We start from the raw sequence: 23,483 nt of genomic DNA, 5'->3' as shown, positions 1-23,483 counted from the left end.
TAGGGTAAATTAGGGACAAAATTGATGTTTAGTACCTCACACCACCCTCAAATCGATGGTCAAACCGAAGTGGTGAATAAAGTGTTGGGTAATGTCCTAAGGAGCTTGGTAAGTAAGCATTTAAAAGATTGGAATTTGCAATTGGCACATGCTAAATTTACCTATAATATGAATCCTAGTTCTACTACGGGTCACACTCTTTTTGAGGTGTTCTATAGAGTAAACCCATTTATCCCTTTTGATCTCATTTCCCTACCCCCTGATTTTGAGCCAAGTGTGAATGCTAATGAGAAGTTGAAACAAATGAAGAAATTCCACAAAACCATAAGAGCTGAAATAGAAAAATCAAATGAAAAAATCAAGAATAAGACAAATAAGCATAGAAAGCCTAAGCTTTTCCAACCGAGGGATTTAGTATGGATTCACTTGAGAAAGAAGAGGTTTCCAAGTAAGAGAAAGAGTAAATTAGCTCCTAGGGCAGATGAACCTTTTAAGGTTATTGAGAAGGTAAATGATAATACTTATAAGGTAGAGTTGCCTAGTGAATATGGAGGAGTCTCGGCCACCTTCAATGTGGGGGATCTAAGCCCATACTTGAAGGACAATTTAGATTTGAGGGCAAATCTTTCTCAACTTGGGGAGGATGATACATTTACAAGTCCTAAAACACTAGTAAACATGAGTGGATAAGAAATTTCAGGTCCTAAAACATTGCTACTCGATTGAATTAAAGAGTTTCATTCAAAGTCCTAAAACACTTGGATTGTGGAATGTGAAAAGCAATGGAGGAAATTCGGCCCAAACAAGTTCCAAAAGGGAGAGAACCTAAGCATTTCGGCCCAAACCATTCCAAGTGCAAGCCCAACAAAGGAAGCTCAAGCCCATCATGAAGGAAGCCCAAGTGTTGAAGTGGTTCAATCCGACCCAAATTTCATTCCAAAGGGGAAGATCCACATGAACCCTTATTGGATCCATTTGCAAAATTCTCAAGGCCCAAACTCTTACACCTTTATTAGTAGACTTGATTAGGATCATTGATCAAGTTTTGATCTAATAAAGCGAGTTTAGTTCAACTAATGGGGTGGTTAAATACATAGATTCTAGAATTAGGGAATCATGTCTCTTTGCATTAAATAGGCATGGCCTTGCTTTTTGAATGAATGACTTGTAATATTAGTTAAGTTGATTTCTTTTTATTGTATTTTGTCAATTACTTATCTAACCTTGTAATTGTCTATATAAGGGTAACTATTCTCCTTGTAACATTTAGCTTATGAAATATTAAAAATTGGTTTATCCATTTGAGAGAACTATGTGTTCTTTGTTGTGCATTCTTTATCCAAGTCTTGGCAAGAGGATTTGATAGTGAATCAATTCAAGTTGATGGAGCAATCCTTTATGGTTGAAGTGTTTCTACTTCTCTTGGTCCGAAATTGCAAGTAAGTGTGACATTGTTCTTGTATTGCATTTGGCTGAATTTTAACTTGGGTTTATGGCATGTTGTGTTGTGTTGTTGAAATTGGTTGGAAATTGATCAGTTGTAGCCTTAGTAAGAGAATGTAGGTTCGTTGTGTAATGATTTGCAGTAGGGATAATCAACAAATGAAGTAATATTGGTTAAACAGGCAGGTTCTTTGGCTTGGTTGTGGGTGGAAGCCAGTTCCAATTTATATCTTGATCTATGTTGATCGAGAGCAAAATTTCTTCTAAGAAATTGAATCACAAAGTGCACTTGTATAATTGAAGTTGTTTGATATATAAACATCGGCTATTAATATTTTCTCCCTTGATCTTAAGTACAGCCAACTATTATAGTCAGCTCTTTTTATTTGGGTTTGTGTTAGTGGAATATATTATTTGCATTCTGACAAGAGTGAATTAGCTACCTATGAAACACGTGGATTCTTAGGGTGGACCTATATTTTTTAATTTTAAGTATCTTTTGTGAGAAACCAAAAACAGAAAAGAAGAAAACAACTCCACATTTGTTGGCTTTTTTTTTTTTTTCCTCTTTTGGGGGGTTTTGAGACAAGGGGAGTGCAGAGTTTAAATTTTAGCATAAGCTATAATAACCGTTGATTATCAACAATGTCTTGTCTTTTCTTAGGTATTAAATTAGACTGTATATGGCTTTTTCTGCTCTTTTAGCATTGTCCCTAACCTTATTGCCAATGGCTTTATGGAGTGGTATAGGTTCTTCCATGGCAACCCATACAATAGAAAGTGTGATGTGTACTGTTTTGGCATCTGCTTATGGGAGATATACTACTGTGACATGCCATATCTTGACCTTAGCTTCTCAGAAGTGACATCAACCGTTGTCTGCCAGGTAAATGATTCATCTCATATCTTTTTGTTTGCAATATAAATTATGTTTTACACTATTTATAATGATTGTAAAGCCATTCATAATATCGAAAGCTAAGGAGAATTCTAACTCGTAACTGAACAACAGAATCTGAGGCCAATGATACCTCGTTGTTGCCCAAGCCAAAGATGGATAAGGTTGTGTCCATGTTCGAGGCCATTGACATATGAAAGGGATTTGGCAAGATTCTTGTATATCAACCTCAAGGTTGTTTTTGTTTTCGCAGATAGAGAGGACCTTGAACTAGTTGCCCTATAAACTTAAGGAAAGATGATATGTTTCAAATATGGACTGCAACTTCAGAAATCCAAGCTGTATTTTCTTTTTGTCTGTCTATCTTGATTGTAGACTAAAAGAAGGACCTATAGTTTGTAGTAAGCAGTTTTACTGATATAAGAATAATGTGAATTGATATTTGTAGATATAAGAAAAATGTAAACTCACTTCAATACTAAAGATAGAGATTTTTTGTGTCTAATGATTTTGTTTTTTTCCCTCCTTATTGTTACTTATATATACATAAATATTTACTTTCATCTGAACTTCTTGTAAGATATTAGTTCTTAGTAGCTTTTAGAAACTTCGTCTTTTGATGTTGTTAAGGTCTAGAAAGCACTTCATAATAGGGGACATTTTCTTAAATTCTCTCTGCACTCTATAGGCGAACTCAGAAAGAAGTAGTTGAGTTTGCTCTGATAAATAATAGTCTAAACAGCAAATGTACGAGTATTAAAACAAATGTTTCCCCATAGATTGCCCTTAAAATAAAAGAAATTTGGATATTTCATGCTCACAATATTATCAATCCGACACTACCCATGAGCAATCATTTCTTCTAGTTTGATCAATATTGTCATCAACCTTTACTATCATGAGAGCTATATAATTATATTTACAAGACATGCAACATAAAAATTGACTCACTTTGAACTAGATTTGATGCACTTTCACACAAAAATTGGCTCACCCGAGACATGCAAAAGTAAAGTTTTAGCAAAGCTTCATACTCAATCAATTTCCAGCAAATTGTTTTCAACCAACACCTTTTGATGCATTCAACTGAAGCAATTGAGCAACATAAACCAACAAACTTTCATATTTACAACAAGATTTTAGCAACCAACACATCTTAACACACCCAACCGAAAGCAACATAGAATCAATATCTCATAAACATTATGCTTTGTAAAGATTTTTGCAAGAACACATCAACGGAAGAGAGGAGTGCTTGAAGTTTCAATTTGAGTTTAGCTGAGCTCAACAGCGAGTGGATCTAAACTGTTTTCCTTAGAAACTTAAACTTATGTCTTTGCATGTCAATGTAAAGCCCAAAAATGTCAAGCAAAAGCACAATCTTCCTCTAGTAGCTGCTTTATTATAATAATATGATCAATCATGACTTCATTCTTTCCTTTTGCCTGACAATAAAGATAATCAAATAAGTAGTTGCAACAACAAAATTCATGCCTTCAAGAATTACTTGACGAAAGATGTCTTCACACTTCGGCTATCCTCAATAGATACTTCAAATGCTTCGGCAACTGACTTTGGACTTCTTCCCTTTGTGTTCAAATACAAAAGCCTTCCTTACATTGCTTTCCTTCTAATGGCAGGCAATCGACAAAATATACATCTAATGCTCATGTGGGAACCTAAACCCAACACATTTCAATAACAAACACATCAAAAACATCTAAGGATTTATGTTCTTAGACAACACAACATACACTTAATTATGAGTAAAAAATATTTACAACCCTGTCAACTTTATTGTTTCAAGGGCTAAAAGGTGGGCGGTAGACATTACATCCATCCAGTATGCGCAAAAACAAATTAGTGCTCATGAAACTAAATCAACTAAAAATGAAAAGAATAAAAGACTAAAGAATGAAATTCACATTGAATCTTAGGAAAGCCCATATATACTTGAACAAAACACACACACACACACACACACACACACATTCAAATGAGTTTACCCAAAAAGTAGAGATATAAAGAATACCACATTCTCCATATAAGCATAGCTCTAATTTAACGGCCAATTTATTGATTTTCACTCCTAAGAGAATCATGTTTAAGCATAAACATAGTTCATCTCATTTCCAAAAGACAAAAAGTAGGAAACTTTTCAAAGGCAAAAACACTAAAATATTAAATGCTTTTTCCTTTTCAACTAAACACAAATACACAAGTGGGTTACACTCAATCAAACTCTGAAAACAAAACCCAACAAAAAATGACACATTTTGATTACTGCAACTACATCATCCATTCATTATTTAACAAAAATAAAGATAAGAAACTGACATTGAGCTTTTACCGAGTGTATAATCAAATATTAACTAAAACACTCAACACCCTTTTGCTGAAATTTGATTTTAGGGCTCACTAACTCTTCACTCAATTTTGATTTTAGGGCTCACTAACATAGTTAGGGATTCGAAGCTGAAAACTAGATGAGTGCCTTGATTCAGCGGGAGGAGATGGTAGAAATTTAAGGAACAATGACGATTTCCTTGGAAATGAAGACTACTCATGGAATCCGTAGAAGACGCACTCTGCCTAATTTGAAGATGAAAGGAAGCTCATGTTTAAAGGGAAATGTAGCCGGGTTTGTGTTGAATTTTGAAAAAAATGGGAATGAGAAGTAAAGTTCGAGTTCATGGAAGCAAGATAAATAGGTAATTAATTTGGTAGATGAAGAATTAATTTGATAGACAAAGAATAAATGAGTTAGTTTTGGGGGATTTGTTGAAGTAATGAATTTGGGAATTTAATTTTGTTGAAGGGTATAAACAGGTTTAAATTGTTTGGTATAAGGTTAAAAATGTCCATAAATTTTTTATAAATTGTTTAGATAACAAGGGCATTATTGTCTAAACAGTTTATTAATAATGTTTAAAATTGTAACAAAATTAATATTACCAAGTAATCCAACAATACCTAAGAAAATTGAGATAATCAGATTACCTCTTATATTACCAACAGTAATTACTATTGGTTTTGGAAGATGATCAAACTCTTATATTATTTGACAACCAAACGTGATAATCAAGTAATATAAAATGAAATTACCTCAGTAATCCCCCATTACCCTCAAACAAACACGCCCTTAGGGTTTTCTCTGACACTTGTCCTTCATGTGTCAGATATCTGAGAATAAGTCTGAAACGGTGGAATTAAGGAGTTGTTCTGATAAGGCCGAGGTTGACTCAGTAGGTGAGTGGATCAAGCCCTTGGTGAGAAGAGATTAATGAGGGGTTGATGCTCAACCAAAAAAAGACAAACTGCAAAGATGGGTTGGCAAGTCAATGGCCTCTCTGGACCAAGCTTGGGTGGTGCATAAGGATACAAAGAAAATGCTTGAGTTAGAGAAGGCTAAGCTGGAGGCAAAGCTTGAGGAGGTTGCTTATAACACCAAGCTCGAGAGTTATGAGAGGACATTGAAGGCTGTAAAGGTCTTGTGGGCTAGGTACCCTGATCTTGACTACTCCATTTCTAAGAACTACCTGGAGGAAATGGAGGAAGAGAAGAGAAAAGTTGTTAATAGGGGTGTTATCGAGCCGAGCCGAGTTTTCGGCTTATCGAGCTCGGCTCGTGAGAGAGAAAAAGTAAACGAGTCGAGACCGAGTCGAGCCGAGTAAAAAATTATATGGCTCGATTCGGCTCGATAATAGATTTAGTATATTTCGAGTTGGCTCGCGAGCCATCTCTAAATAATTTTATTTTTTTATTCAATTTTTTTTGCAAAAATTTGGGCACAAGCCGGCTCGCGAACCAAGTAAACAATTTTTTTTTTTCAAAATATGATCAGCTTTTCTCCTCCCTCATTTATTACTCTTCTTTTCTATCTCTCTCTCATTTATTACTCTCTTTCACTTCTTTCCTCTAAATTATTGATTTGCCTTCTTTTCTCTCTCCAGACTCAACGGCAATGGTTCACGTTTCTCTCTTCTTTGTTTTTTTTTCCCTTTCTCCATGTTTCCCTTGCTCTCTGCAGTCTCCACAACTCTGAAGATATTCTCGTCCTCTTCTTATCACTATTTGCTTTCTCTTATTTTCTCTCTTCTCTCATGATGCCTGTTTCTCCTATTTTCTCTTTCTTTATTTTTTTTTCTCCTTTTTTCTTACTTCCTCTTTCTTCCTTTCATTCTTTCTCCTTGTTTCCCCGGCACTCCTCGGTCTCCACTAACTCTGATTTCTTTCCTCCTTTTTTTTTCCTTGTTCCCTGCACTCTCCACCAAATCTGACACCGACTGCCTAAAATGGTTTGGTTTAGTTTAGTTTGAGGAGAAAGAATTTTAGTCGCGTTTTTAGGGATTTTAACATGGGGTGTTCTTTGTCATTTTTATAAACTTTTTGTTTTAAAAATTTTAGTTTAACCCCTTATACCTAATAAAACCCTTAAAACGCCCCTAATAATTCGAGCCTGACTCGGCTCGCGAGCCTAACGAGCCGAGTCGAGTCGAGACAGGCTCGAACTCGACTCGTGTTCTCTCACGAATCGAGCCGAGTCAGCTCGAATTTAGACGAGGCGAGCCGTTAACGAGCCGTACTCAAGCCGAGCCGAGCCGAGTCGGCTCGCGAGCGGCTCGCCTCGTTGAACAGCCCTAGTTGTTACCAACTCCATTACTCTAGTCTTAGTCCCTCTGGAGTCCGTCTTCGTTGAGGTTGTTGTTGAACCTGCTTCTCAACCTGCGAGTATCGAAAAGCTCACTGTTGATCCTATTCACTAACCTATGACTACTAGGAAGCCTACTGTTGAGCCTACCCCCAACCTTTAAGCACTAAAAAGCCCCCCGCTGAGAGTTGGTTGAGCTTGTTACTGATTCCCTTTTTTATATATTTTTTTCTAACGATGTGAATGACTTCACTTTTACAATTAATAAATAATTGTTATTTTGCCTTTGCTCTCTTCGCAATGGACGAATGACTTCATATGCAATGAATAAATAGCTTTTCATTGTGTTTCTATGTTCTTTGTGTATTTTGTTGATATTGCTTGTGAATGCTACTTTGCATGTGTATTGATTGAGTTGTGGGTCATCTCAAGTTACATTTTCAAAATTATTTTGCATGTCGGCATACTCAAAAGTCTTAGGTTGTCGCTTTCTCGTATCTAAGTACAAGTTTTGACTGAGTCGTCTTTCTCACAGCTATCAACGAGTTATGATGAATAACCACCTCAAAGCATAGCTCTTGAGTTATGACGACGTTCGTCACTCAAGTAGGCTCACTTGGAGTTATGGCATAAAGCTCTTCTTGGGATGTCATCGCTTTTTGGTTGAGTGCCTTTCTTGAAACTTCGCCATCGAGTTAGGTTTGGAGTTCCTCTCGAGATGTCATTGAGTTTTGGTCGGGCGCCTTTCTCAAGACTTAGCCACCAAGTTAGGTTTGGAGCTTCTCTCGGGATGTCATCGAGTTTCAATCGAGCACCTTTCTCGAGACTTAGCCTCCGAGTTATGTTAGAGTTTTTCTTAAGACACCACGATCGAGTTATGGCTCGTTGAGAGCTTTTCTCATGCCGCTTGTCATCAAGTCACGAGGTTGTTCCTCAAAGTTGGAATTATAACAATATATTTTTCTGAAGGAATGAACCTCGAGTTACAATTGAATCATTTTCTCAAGCTATCAGACTTTGAGTTATAACGGCATCTTCTTCTTAGCTATGGTATAGCGTGATCTCTTTTCTCAAAGCGTCATTATTGGGTTATAGAACCTTAGGCTAGGTTTAACATTTAATCTGCAAACATTTTAAAACAGCTTAAAAAGGACAAGAGTCATAAAATAAAATATTAGACTTTTAACATAAGACTTCAAGCTTTGCCAGACTTATATATATATATATAACACACGCAAATATGGCTTACCAAAGCTAAAAGATCATTTTGACGATGTTAATCACGCCATGGGACCTTTCCCACAACTCTTTTTAACCATCCTGCTCTTACCAAGCTTGCGAACTATCCACTTAATCTTTCAAATTACCCCTCTTGATGAGGTCTTCCACTACATCTTTCAAAGCTCAACAATTATTGGTATCATTGTCGATGTCTCTATGATATCTACAATACTTCTTAGGGTCACGTCTTTTAGGTGGTCCAACCATTGGCTCAAGCTTTGGAAGTATCCTGGAACTTTCTGACACTATAAGGATATGATCGAAAGGTGCAACCAAGGAAGTATACTCGCCATATTTGGGGAGTAACACGTGAGTCTTTCTAGACTCTCTCTTATACTCTCCTCTGTGCTTTCCACACTGCCTTTTCAGGGATTGGCATCTATCCCTATCACCTTGATCTCGATCATCCCTTCTTCTCTTATTTCTTTTGTCTTCATCCCGAGCAGGAGTTCTACTTGAATTCTTAGCATCGCCATGTTTTATGGCGGTTGGCAAGTCCTTAACTCACATATGTTTCTTTGCCATTTTGTAGAAGCAAGGTAGAGACACATTGTCCTCAGCTTGCAATTCCTTCCACAGGTTGATCTATGGCCAAACTTCGATGATGAAAAGCATTCTGATCAATTCCTATGGGTAGGGGTGGGAGAAATAATACGAAAATTAGGTTTTTTTACAAACCAGTTTGGTTAACAAAATTTAAAAAACCGAAAAACCGGTTCTGTTTTCGGTTTGAGAAATATCTCAAACCGATTAATCGAATCGGTTTTTAAAACCGGTTATACCTTAAGTATATAAACAAGCCTTTATTTTTTTTGCAATATTATCTACTTCTATATTTCTCTTCTCCGCCTCCAAGCTCCAATCTCCACAGTGCACACAGCAGACTCCACTCACTCCACTCCACTCCATTCCATCTTCAATTCTTCATTTCTTTGCACTTCGCCTGTTCGCCAACACCCAACAGCTCCACCCATAGTGAGTTGATAGTCCCACACCCATCCATTTCAGCAGCACCATTCAGCATCCATTTCGTCGACACCCACTCACCCAACAGCACCATTCAGCATAACAACCACCCACTCACCAACGATGAACCGACGACGACAGTCCACAGTTGTTGCGCTGTAGTTCACAGCAACCCCCACTCACCCACAATCCACAGCATCACCACAACAACCACCCACAGATCACAGTCCATAGTCGCTACTCTGCGAATGCAATCCTGAACCAGGAATAGCGACGACGTCACGATAGTCCAGAGTCGACCACCATAGCTCTAGTTTCCACTGCCGTTTAGATCTGCGACTGCAATCCTCAAGCTGCTCCCCTACTCCACCAACATCTTCTAATTCAGTAACAGATTCGATGAATATTTAGACATTTTATAGAGCTATTTAAATTTTGTTTGAGTATGCAATGTTTTACTACTTTCAAAATTTTCCATTTGTATGGAATTTCTTCAGTTTATTCCAGGTCTGTTTTTGGTTCTAGATACAAAAAGCTAGGTTAGAAACAATGAAATTTATGTGGTGTTTTGACAAGGATTATTAATCTTTATCCTTCTTGATATGGGTCTGCTTTTCAGGGCTTGATTATTGTCATTTTTTTTAATTTTTTTTTTTGGGTCAGGATCGAATGATCCTTGTCATTTTTAAGTTGTGTAAGAGAAGTTCATACACCTAGAGTCATTCTAATCATGAGAAGGGGTCTGTTTATCTTCTAGTTGTTAAGTCTAATAATTGAACTCCATGGATATTTTGAATGAGGAGCTAGCTTTTCCTCTGGTTGATTTAGAGCATCTGCTTTCTGCATAAAGTTCTTCCTCGCCATTTCTCATCATGCATTCTCGTATTGGGTAACCCAATTCCATTTGCATGTGAATTACTGGCATCATAGCAATATGAACTGTATGAACTTGGCTGATGTTTATCCTCAAATCTCTATCCATTTACTTGCTCACGCCACCCCTTGCTGAAAATTCTTCTTATGTTTCCTAATAATTATAGCTTTTCCTAAGTGACCCTGATGCTTATTTTCTTGTCTCCAAAACCATCAGACATTGGTTAGGTCTTGAAGGGTAAAAATGTCATTACATTTTTTAATATTTTAGTCAAACTCTTGACTTTCACTTTCCTCTCACTATACTGTAGTTATCATCTGAATAAAGTTATTTTTACCTTCAAAAACTGTAGTTATCATCTTCAATTTTTAAATAACCAGATAAATGGAACTCCAATTTTTAAATATGAAACTTTTGCATTTTAAGTGATCTATTTGTAATAAAAAGCCTAACACTTTATACATTTAATATTACGGGAAAAAAAAAGGTTTAATTAATTGAAGAAACAGAATTTTGAGATAAGGAGTAATGTAGTAAAGTAGTCAAATTTGCATTCTCGTATTGAGTGACTGTATGGGGCATAAATTATATTAAAATTGTGCAAATTGAATTGAATTTGCGTTGGATTTGGATGGACCCATGACTATGTGTAAATTGGTGGCCTTATGTTTTATTATTAATTGATGGATGTCTTTATAATTCACATGTCCAAAATTTTCTCTTTTATTTTTAGTTATTGTCAATAAATAAAAGAATATGATTTATATAGATGTTTTATTTACTTAATGCATATTTTTATTTGATAGAATTGTAGATGTCATCAGCCGCTAACAATACTCATGAGACACCGACAAGTACGACTCCAACTCCAACTCCAAATTCCATGCCACCACCAATACCTTTAGCCCCCAAACGAGCAAGGGATACAAGTACCAGGAAGAATAGTTCTCAAATGTGGGATTACTTTGTTAAGAGCGATTGTGAGAATAAGGATAATTTGACTGCGACATGTAGTTACTGTGGGAGTGTTCTAGCATGTCCAGGTAAGAGTGGTACGAGTTGTCTACGTAACCACTTAAATAGATGCAAAAAAGTATCGTCCAAATATGGCGGACAAGAGACAAAAGACCCTAATTTTTCAACAAGGATCACGTGATCTCTCAAGCGGCATGGCCCTCTTTGCACAATCTTCATTGGTGTCATGGAAATATGTTCCAGATCTGATTAGAGAGTCTACAGCAAAAATGATAATTGTTGATGAGTTACCTTTTAGTTTTGTGGAGCATGAGGGGTTTCACAACATGATGAATGTGACACAACCTAGGTTTCAAGTACCTTGCCGGAGAATCGTGACTAAAGATTGCTTCAAAATGTATATTGTAGAGTGCCAAAAGTTGAAGAAGTTAAGTTTTCACACAGAGTTTGTTTAACGACTGATACATGGACAAGCGTTCAGAACCTTAATTATATGTGCCTTACTGTGCATTTCATTGATGATCATTGGCAACTACAGAAAAGAATTTTAAATTTTTGTCCAATCACTAGTCATAAAGGTATAACGATTGGCAAGGCAGTTGAGAGGTGTTTGCTTGATTGGGGTATTTATAAGGTATTCACAATCACAGTAGACAATGCTAGTTTTAATGATGTTGGGGTAAGCTATCTCAAGACTAGACTAGCAAGTTGGAAGGGAAGTGTATTGGATGGTGATTTTCTACATATGAGATGTTGTGCACATATTTTGAGTTTAATTGTGAAAGAGGGGTTAAAAGAAATGGATGACTCCATATTTAGAATACGTTTAGCTGTGAGGTATGTAAGGTCTTCTCCAGCAAGGTTACAAAGATTTAAGTGGTATGTGGAGAAAGAAAAAATTGAAAGTAAAAGTCATTTGATTCTTGATGTAGAAACCCAGTGGAACTCTACATACTTGATGTTGGAAGCGGCATTAAAATTTCAGAAAGCTTTTGAGTTGTTGGCATTGGAAGATAGTAAGTATGTAGATGAGCTTACTAGTGGTGATAGGTCATGAGGTTTACCTATGAGTACTGATTGGGAGTATGCTCACTACTTGTTATCTTTCTTGAAAGTATTTTACGATGCTACTCTATGTGTCTCTAGGTCTCTTTATGTTACTAGTAATGCATACATGCAAGAGATTTTCGGTGTTGGGTTGAAGATTTCAACATGGTGTAAAAGTCCTGATCTTGGCTTACGTAATATGGCTACATGGATGAAAGCAAAATTTGATAAGTATTGGTCAAATGTTGATAATATCAACATTATGTTATTCATTGCAGAGGTACTGGATCCTAGGCACAAATTGGAATATGTGGACTGGGTAGTTAATGAGGCCTATGATGTTGTTGTAGTTTTTAAGTTGATGAGAAAAGTGAAGGAAGCTTTGTTGTTTTTATTTGATCTATTCTTTTTGCTTATGGTGGATGACAATGAGCAGTCAAGTGAGAAATCTCAAGTTTCAATTGACATTGATGTGCATGATGCAAATGTTGATAATGAGGACTTCATGAGGCTTATGTACAATGAGAAAAAGGATGCAAAGAAAGCTGTTGAGCATAAAACAGAGTTGGATAAGTATTTAGCGGACGATTCTGAGGATGACAACGACAAAACTTTTGATATCTTGAATTGGTGGAAGACTAATTCAACAAAATATGTTATACTCTCTATGATAGCACGAGATGTGTTGGCTATGCCTGTTTCAACGATTGCATCTAAGTCAGATTTTAGTACAAGGGGTCGCGTATTAGATCCATTTCATAGTCCCCTTACTACTAAGATGGTAGAGGCTCTTATCTGTACACAGGATTGGATTAGGAATACGCATGGACCATTGACCATTGAGGAAAGCTTGGAGGAATTATCTAAAATTGAGTTAGGTGACATTTTTTGTTAACTTTCAATTATAATTATATACTTTCCATCATTATTTATGATTTTAACTAACTTGTTTGTCCAACTTTGTGTAGAGTTTTTCTCTTCGGGAGTGGAAAGTAGTCTAACTCATCTTGATGATTGAAGGGTATTTCAAATTTCCAATAAATGAGGTATATTATCATTGATGATTAAATGGTTTAGGGTTTAGTTGGTTAAGTTGGTTAAATTTTTTGGCTATGTTGGTTAAATGTTTTGAACAATTGTTGTGAACTGATTTTCAATAGTTGGTTATGTCCGGAAGTGGAAAATAGTGTAACTCATCTTGATGATTGTTGTGTTTATTTATTTTAAATTTTTTGAACTACTTTATGCAGTTAAAACTTATAAGGGAATTAAGAAGGGAGACAAGCTCCATGCCTCCACCTGTTTTGCACCACCCTTTGCATTGATATTATTTTGTGGACCACCTTTTGCATTGATATTATTCAGTGGACCACCTTTTGCATTGATTTTATAACCAAAACCGGTCCGATTTTGGTTTGCATTTTGGCTAAACCAAATAACCGGTTCGGTTTTCGATTTGCCTAATCCGATTCAGTTAACCAGATTATCCCACCCCTACCTACGGGGCATTGGCGACCTTACTCTTTTCTCAATTGAATCTTTCCAAAAGGGATCTTAACGTTTCGCCTTTCTCCTGCTGTAACAACTCCTCTTTAGTACTATTCTTATAATACGTACCATGTAAAATATAGATATGTATATAATATGAAAGATAGTGGGCTCAAATTTTTCTTTACTCATAAAAATATACTTCTTTATAAATACAAAATACCATGTATTAAAAACTTTCTAATTAATACAAATATCATAGCTGGTGGACAGTGGTGCCAATACTCTTCGCTCCTCGACGTCCATTCGACCGCTGCTCCTATTTCCTGCAAAACAGAGAAAAAGAATGGGGTGAGCACAACAATGCTCAGTAAGTAAATCCTCTACTACTATCCCCGCAACTCACTCTTTGGTTCTTTCCTTACTCGACTGTTCTGCTATTTCTATTTCTCACTGTTTTTCTCTTTCTTTCTAATACTGTTATTCTCCTTTAACTCTGTTTTGCTCTTATTTCTTTCTTTCTCTTTGTTCTTTTTCTCTTATTCTTACTTACCATGAAGAACAATTCATGGTTCTCTCTTATTCTCATCATACTTACCATGAAGGAAAGTCATGGTTCTCTTTTTCATTCTCGATATACTCTCGCTAGCCATTGAAGAACTCATGGTACATGCATATATGAGATGTACATGCAACTAATGTAAAAGAACTGCATGTTTCTTTCTTCTACTCTTTATTCTTACTCTCTCTCTTTCTATCTCATTCTTTCTTAAGCTTTCTCAAGCTTTCTCATTCTTTAATTCTTTCTATTATCTCATTCTCATTTCTGTTTCTTTTTCTCATAATTCTTTTCTGTTAACTCTCTTTAGTAATCACGGCCTCATCTTACCGGAGGCACGACCGGGACTCGCTCCCGCTCTACGTGACTTCTACTCATTCTAGCCGATCTAACTTGGTTATGCATGGATTCGGAACCCTTGGCCACGTGAGTGTATAATCTCTCTCTCGGGTACTCAGGTACTCGGGTATAGCCCTCATCCGCATGCACTCTCACGGGCTACACCACTTCTCTATCTCAGACTCATGCCACTCTCTCAATGCGGCGCACATGCGGGAATACTCTACCCATTACTCACGGGTTCCCCATCGCATAACCTACTCTATGCTCTTATCTCTCTCTTATTCTTCTCATGTTTGCTCATCTCTTTCTCAAACTAGTAGTCATAATATAGCTCAACTCTTAGCTTGTCTCATCTCTATTCCTTCTCATTCTTACTCATTGGAATGTCACGACCTCATCTGACCGGAGGCACGGCTGGGCGCTACCACTCTACGTGACTTCCGCTCATTTCGCTACCGATCAGATTTAGTTATGCATGGATTCGGAACCTTTGGCCATGTGAGTGTACAATATCTCTCTCTCTGAATGTCACGGCCCCATCTGAGCGGAGGCACGGCTGGAACCTCATGTTCCACTCTGCGTGACGGTCACGGCCTCATCTAACCGGAGGCACGTCTGGAACCTCGTGTTCCACTCTACGTGACTCTACTCGTCACTCACAGGTTCCCCATCACACAACTTACTCTATTCTCCTCTTTAACTCTTGTGCACAAGATCTCTATTCTTTCTCTAGCTACTAATCATAATGTAGCGTAACTCTTAGAGTAATTCTCTACTCTTTCCCAACTTTTCTCTTTATTATCAGAGTATTCTCATTCTCTTTACTCTTAAGAGTTGCTATTCTTAACATTCTCTACTTTTTCTCACTCAAACTATTACTCATAGTATAGCTTATACTCAAAATTCTTTACTTTTAAGCTAGAACTCACAAGGTAGCTCATACTCAACATTCTATATTCTTTCTCAAACTACTTCTTAATGCACAAATTATGCATATGGATGGTTCATACTTAATAATGCACTTTTGAAATGCCAAATGCAAGAATTCCTCAAAACAGTCATTCTGCACAGGTCACACTAAAAAGACCATAACTTTTGTTATACACCTCTGATTACTGCGGTTCTGGTCTCGTTTTAAAGCTTAGAAACAGAGATACAACTTCTCTGTTTTTGTCTCAGCCCAGTTCAAACCGTAAGATGCTCAAAAATTACTTAGAAAGTTACAGCAGTGACAGGGCAGATTTCACTTAAGCATTTCATCAAACAACTCATGTGCACATAAAAACTCTTCTCTAACTACAACTCTCCTTCTCTTTTTAACCATCCAGAATTGTAAGTAAATTCCTTTCCATGGGCATAAACCCTACCATAGAAAAACACTCCCAAAATACATACTCAATCTCCTCCAACTTCATCTCAAACTATTACTCATAAACACTTTCCATAAAGGAAATATCCAACAAACATAATATAAATACTCTTCTCAACTCAATTTCTCAACAAATAAACATACATCTCTACTCAATTTCTCAATAAGCATCATATATACATGCATAAATAAATCTCTACTTAAGAATTTCTTAAACTTTAGCTTGAGTTGGATTTACTTACCTCATACTTGAGTTATAACCTGTGACGGAGGTTTTCAAGTGTTGCAACTGCTTGATAGTGAGGAACCCTATGAGCACATATGATGGGCCATTCTAGAAAACGTCCGTAAGCTCCAGTATTATTCTAAAGTAAGGGCACAGATAATCGGTAAGGCTATCATAGTATTGAACGAATCTGTCGAAAGGCAGTGACTGATCTTAGCTTGTCAAGGTTGTTGGTGACAACCTAGTGCAACACATGGGTGCTTGCTGTAGGGCGATTACACCACAACAAGTTCACTGGACTGACTACAGAGGATTCATATGGATGGTAACCCCAATGCCAGTGCCTATGGAACAAATCCTCTAACGAATGGTGGTGCATGTGATCCTTAGACTGAGATCACCGGAGCACTGAAAGATCCGCATGCATGAAGAGTGGTGGAGGATGAGAATGAAAGCTGGATTAAAAAAACGGTTTACAGCAAAGCTTGGATATGAGATTATCCTACTCCTTTGCTTTGGATTGATGAAGATTAGCTTCAAAAGGATGAAACCTCTACACTTTAACACCACTGAGAGGTTTAAGAGATGGTCGTGGCTTTTAGAGAGAGTTTGGTTTGCTTTGAGTGAACAATGTGTGTTATGAAAAACAAAATGCAACCTTTGCATTTATATATACTGGGCAATGTTGGCAATTATTTATTTTCACTTCAAAGCCCAATAAAATCTTATTTTATAAAGGGACCCCATGAATTTATTATGCTACCCTTGAATAATCATATTATTCAAGGGCCCATGTAAACTAAACTAGTTTACAATGACAACCCATAAAGTTACCCTTTACCCTTTAACTATTAAAGGTTATTTTTGTTCATCTCATTAATCTAACACTTTAAGACTTAATCTTAACACTTTAAGATATAATAATTAAATATAATTATTATTGCTTGACCATTTTTAATCTTAAAATGTCACAATAGTTTCTATTAACTAGTGGCTATAGAAATCGCCGTTATTACCCTCGGAAGGTGCTAGCCCTCTTCGAATAATCATTTCTCTTCTCATCCTTCTGCTAACTTCTCAAGGCTATTGTGTGACCATGTAGGTCCACGTGGATCTAGCCGTGGCCGGTTCTGCATGAATCGGAAAATCTGTCCGAGGTCCAACGACTATGGTAAACTTCTATGCAATGTGCCATAGTCCCTAAACCCACGATGAAAAATACTTCATCGAACCCCATTTCAGATCATACGTACCAGGCGTAAATCCCTCCATTGAGATATCCTACATAATGCGAGTATGGATTCAGTGAACGTCAAAATCCTAACTCGATCTTCTTCGAATTATCGATCAATATGTCCGAAGACTTGTCATCACAAACTTACTTTGTAGACTAATATAGCTCTGGCAGTCAGGAATATTGATTTTTAGATATTTTTGTCATTGTGTTATTTTTTTATTTTTACTGGTTCTTAGATTTTATTTGAGTTTTTGACATTCTAGCGATGTCGTGTAGGAATTCAAATCGGATGGAGTCCGTCAGGTATCTCCGGATTCTAGTATTGTCCGACGTCAATGAATCCGCCTCTTGACCACGTTTGTTTCCCGCAATACTGAACCAGCGCTATATGACCAAAGTAGCTGTTATTGTAATGAAAGATGATTAGTGCTCGTACTTATAACCACGCGTATGTTAACGCATTGCGCATCCAGTATCGGGATCCGACCTACTGTAACACCTCTCTTTATGTAGGGGGGGGGAGGGGTCGCTATTCTTATACTACATAAGTATGAAAATGCTTTTGAAGAGCCACATTGTCCTCAAGGTGGAAGTGAGGAAATTGAGTGTTGATGACTTCAAAGGGTTCCCAATTCGCTTCAAAGGTAGGGAGATCTTGCCAACGTATGAGCACCTCCTTGGAGCGATCAAGAAGGGTCTGCACAGCTAAGAGGCAGGGGCTGAATGGGGACTGATATGTGAAGATTGCGCTTAAGCTGGGACATATGGAATACGGGATGAATGCGGGCTTTGGGCAGAATTTTCAGCTTATAGGCCACCTGACCGACCTTCTCTAGCATCGAAAAAGGACAATAAAACCTTGGGCTAAATTTCTCATTCAATTTTTTTGCCAAGGACTTGAATTTATAGGGCTGAAGCCTAGGATAAACATTGTCACTTGGAACAAAATTGATATCTTTGTAGTGGTGATCTGCTTGCATTTTCATGTGGACTTGAGCACTTTCCAGGTTGTGCTTGAGTTCCTGGAGGATGGCATTGTGCTCTCGAATTTGGTGGTTCACATCCTCCACCAAGGAGGGATAATCGGTGAGCTTAAGGAGGGTAGGTGGGTCATGACCATATAGTGCCTTGAAGGGCGTCATTTTGGTTGATCGATGATAAGTTGTATTGTACCAAAACTCAGCCCAAGAGAGCCAATTCGACCAATGATGGGGCTGAGAACTACAAAAACATCTCAGATATGCCTCCAAGCATCTATTCACCACTTCGGATTAGCCGTTCATTTGTGGATGGTAAGCGGAACTGAACTTCAAAGTTGTCCTCGAAGCCTTGAAGATTCCTTTCCAAAATTGACTCATAAAAAGTCTATCTCGATCTAAGATGATGGACTTTGGGAACCTATGAAGTTTCACAATCTCCTTCATAAAAATCAGGGCCACCTCCTTAGCATTATAAGGGTGGGACTGTTGGAGTAGGTGCCCTAAAGCCAATCAATTATTGTGGAATTGACTCTTTATAATAATGTTCATTAATCAATAAAAGACATTTTATACTATATCGCGTAAATCATTATTATTGCAATATGTATTGATATATGTCCTTAGAATGGTAGAANATGCGCCAGCATGGCATTCTTCATCAATCCTCTTGTGTTGACACACCATCCCAAAATGGAGTAGCCGAGAGGAAAAATAGGCACCTTCTTGAAACCGCTCGAGCCCTATTATTTCAAATGCAAGTTCCTAAACAGTTTTGGGCCGACGCAGTTTCCACGGCTTGTTTTCTAATTAACCGCATGCCTTCCTCTATTTTGAATGGTTCCACTCCTTACAGTGTTCTTTTCCCGTCTAAGTCTTTGTTTCCTATTGTCCCAAAGATATTTGGTAGTACTTGTTTTGTTCGTGATGTTCGACCCCAAGTAACCAAGTTAGATCCCAAATCTCTTAAATGTGTTTTTCTAGGCTACTCTCGTCTTCAGAAGGGATATCGATGTTATTGTCCTAGTCTTAATAGATATCTGGTGTCACCTGATGTTACTTTATTAGAAAACACCCCTTTTTTTCCTACTTCGTCTACCTATACACGTCAGGGGGAGGACGATGACTTACTAATCTATACTGTCACGTCCACACCTGAGTCTTCCCCACATACTGTTCCTCCTCCGGCACCATCACTTGTCCGTCCACTACCTCCAATTCGCATTGTCTATTCTCGTCGACAGGAACCTCTTGTACCAGTCCCTTCGTCGTTAGACCCAGTCCCTAGTGATCCTGATACCTGTGTTCCTCGTCAAGAAGACACTCAGACTTCCTGTCCTACCCAAGACTCTTCGTCGTTGGATCCAACCTTGAGTGATCTTGATCTTCCTATTGCTCTTCGGAAAGGTAAACGTCAGTGTACTTATCCTATATCTTCATTTGTTTCTTATGATCACCTATCATCTTTTTCTTGTTCTTTTGTGGCATCACTAGACTCTGTCTCCCTTCCTGCAACTGTCCATGAAGCCTTATCTCATCCTGGTTGGCGTGATGCTATGATAGAAGAGATGACTGCNCTACGTATTTCAAGTGGGGTATTACAATTCTCCCCCCCTTAAAAGAATTTCGTCCCCGAAATTCGATGAACAACTCCGAGTAACGATTCTGGATACCTTACTTTACCTCTCGTACTTTCACTGGAGGGAAATTCTTGTTTTGGAAGCTCCTTGATCTCTCTGTCCAATATTTAGACTGGACACTCCTCAAACATAGAACTCTCAATCTCCATCCTCAATACTCAAAACATGTGAGGGCTCACTTGTATACTTTCGAAGCATCGAAATATAAAACACATTATATACACTCGTCCATACTAGTGGGGAGTATCAAACATCTTTCCCACTCATTATAATATCTCACATGGACTTTTGTACCTCGATGCTAACTTTTCTCTACTATTAAACACGTTACCTGGTCATAGGGAAAAAAAATCTTAAAATAAAGCACTCTAACACCCACTCTGAATTCAATAACTTTTCTTTTCAAATCTGTCAAACTTTTCTATTTCACTTGGGCTTGATCGATTCTACTTCTGATAACTTTATCTCTTCGATCAATTCCTGAGTCATTTTTAGCCCAAGAATTGTCTTTAACTCATCTTTCTTGCCTACACATCTCGGTATAGTGGAGTTCAACATAGTCTGCCATGCCAAGTCTCGTAAAGAGCCATTTTATTTATAGATTGAACTCTTAACATGGCAAATCCTTGCTAAAATGATCTCAATCTTCATACTTTTTGATCTAGCTCTAACCATCTTTTCTGCCTCATACTCAAATCCCTCTAAGTAAGGAGATTCATTAAACTCTTAGGGCTGGTGTAAATCTTACTCTGGGCACCATACAAGTAATGCCTTCAAACTTCAGGGTAAAGACTACTACAAACTGAGCAAGACAATTAAGAAACACCCTGATAATACCCCGACCTCCAATCACTCTTGGAAATACTATTGTACTCCTTATCTGGTCTAAAGATCATCCGTCCATGGTAACGGGCATTTATTCTTCATTATCGGTTATTCACATTCGTAATGACCCTTCCTTCTTCCCTACAAACAAGATCGGAGTTCCCCAGGGAGAATGCCTCGATTGAATAGGACCTTTATTTCAGAACTCTTGAAGACACTTCTTTAATTCTTGAAGCTCGGCTGGGCCATTGGATAAGGGATTTAGACATCGGTGCTGTACCTAGTGCCAGTTCAACACTAAACTCAACTGCTCTTTCCGGAGGTAAGCCCGGATAACTCATTCAGAAATACCTCTAAAAGTTCTCAAACTACTGGCACACTCTGCATCTCTGGTTATGGGACATCACTACTCAGCACCACATGAACTATCTGTCCAAAATACCCTTTTCTTAACATCTTTGTTACTTTCACATTACTGCTCAACATACTGAATGAATGACCCGCTGCAATTCTGGAAATGATATTATGAGTGACTCTCATTCTTCCCTCGGTAATCAATCTCTACTCCATTTCTCCTTTAGGGAACTCGTGCTCAAAAACATCCAAGTAGGGCAAAGGACACTATCTAATCAATTGTTAACTCTTTAACTCTTTTTCATGGATCACTACGAACTTTACTGAATAAGTCTTCCCTCCTCTCAAACTTCACTCTAAGCTCGAGGGGGTTCTATTTCCTCTAATTTTAGCCCACGGACCACTTGTCTTTTCTCACTTCCGAAGTACTCATTACTCCAGATACAAACCTTACAAGGGAGTTAACTCTCACTGTCTATTCTTCACAGTACTCAATCCTTATTAAAACTAATAAACTTTTGTACCGTCTTATGAACTTTGCCAACTGATCTCAACTTCAACCATCTTCTAAACTCTTCTCAAATCATGACCAAACCATCGTGGGTATCCTCCATTAATGCCCACAAAACTTGGGCATCCCTCTAAGACAAGAGAATGGTATACCGGATCTTCACCCGGTCTATTAACCACTCAACGGCTAAACCATTCTTTTACTACCAACGGGTCTGTTGTATAAAAACTTAGAAACCCATAAATCGATTCAATCTGATTCTATACCATCTAAGGTATTGACCTTTCTCTTCTCTTCTAGTAGGTCGCACTTGGATGGGGTTTCAATCCTTTCTAATTCAACTCGAGGAAGTAAGTTTCCCTGCACTCACTGCTTTCTTAATCTCAACTCATACTCGGGTCTTGTATCTCATTACAAGACAACCACATTAAACAACTCAAATAACACTTAAGCAAAGAAAGACTTAACTGACAACAGTCGGCTACGGAACGTCATAGCGGTGAGAATGGCACACTGTCAAATCCCAAAATCTTTGCTCTGATACCAAAAATGTAACAACTCCTCTTTAGTACTATTCTTATAATACGTACTATGAAAAATACAGATATGTATATAATATGAAAGATAATGGGCTCAAATTTTTCTTTACTCATAAAAATATACTTCTTTACAAATACAAAATACNTATTAGGATTGTAATCAATACGTAATAGGAACAAATCTGTAAAATAGGAGTGTATAAATCTATAATAGGATATTAGGATTGTAATCAATACATAATAGGAACAAATCTATAAAATAGGAAGTTAGATTTTTTTATTTCCTAGATTAGATTATTTATTTCCTAGATTAGTTCTTTATTTTCCTATATATTGATGTATAATTTGTCAATACTATATGAGAAAATTACAATCAGTTCTCTGTTTGTAACATCTTTAAATTGTCTTTTAAGTATATGACCCATAGGCTCTTTATCATGTCGGTAGTGATTAATATTGTGACCAAAACCCTATTAATTGTCTCATTCAACACAGACCAAGATTGGCCTATAGCAAGGCATCATGGCCACCTGACAGATTCAGATTCAGCATATTTGCTACCTGTCAACAGTATGGTTACCGTACAATCAAATCCTTTCATCATCTATTATCTCATAAAGTTTTGAAACATAGAAATAATGTCCGCTTCAAGTATAAACCATCTTGATGTATTCAGATTCGGTTATCAGACCAATCGACCAACTGAGCACCAGCTCGATTCTACTGTGGCCACAGATGTAAGGTCTTTGTCTCTTATCGAATCTCTCACCAGGATAATTTCTCCTATACCCAAGAGTGACAAATTATTTGATTGACTAATAACCCTAAGTAGGATTACATTTGGCTAGAGTCAAACTATACCGATATTTACACATGGCGCTCTAGTGATCTCAAGTATAAGGACCACATGCACCACCATTCGTTAGAGGATGTATTCCATAGACACTTGGATTACCATCTATATAGAATCCTCTGCATGGGCCAGTCTGGTGGACTCGTGAATAACAAGCACTCTTGCATTGCACCAAGTTGTCACCAAACAACCTTGACATGCGAGATATATCACTACCTTTAGATAGGGTAGTTCAACGCTATGATAGCCTTACTGTATTATCTATGCCCTAAGTCAGGATAATGCTAGGGCTACAGACGTTTATAGAATGGCCACCAAATGTGATCATAAAGATTTCACTATCAAGACTTATCATTGCTTAATTCCCTCGTCACAATTCAACCACTCTTAAAGACATATATTAATATATATACATATGGAATAGTATT

At 37.5% G+C, this 23,483-nt stretch overlaps 1 protein-coding gene across 1 annotated transcript; it reads right to left on the bottom strand.

Moving 5' to 3' along the window:
- Positions 1-18,042: 18,042 nt before the first annotated feature.
- Positions 18,043-18,498, bottom strand: LOC116105702. The gene has a single exon (XM_031392112.1). The coding sequence runs from the start codon at positions 18,496-18,498 to the stop codon at positions 18,043-18,045; it is 456 nt and encodes a 151-aa protein (XP_031247972.1).
- Positions 18,499-23,483: the final 4,985 nt, after the last annotated feature.

This window comes from Pistacia vera, unplaced genomic scaffold, assembly GCF_008641045.1.
Source record: "Pistacia vera cultivar Batoury unplaced genomic scaffold, PisVer_v2 Contig503, whole genome shotgun sequence".
Taxonomy (NCBI): domain Eukaryota; kingdom Viridiplantae; phylum Streptophyta; class Magnoliopsida; order Sapindales; family Anacardiaceae; genus Pistacia; species Pistacia vera.
This window is presented reverse-complemented; position numbering and strand designations above follow the sequence as displayed.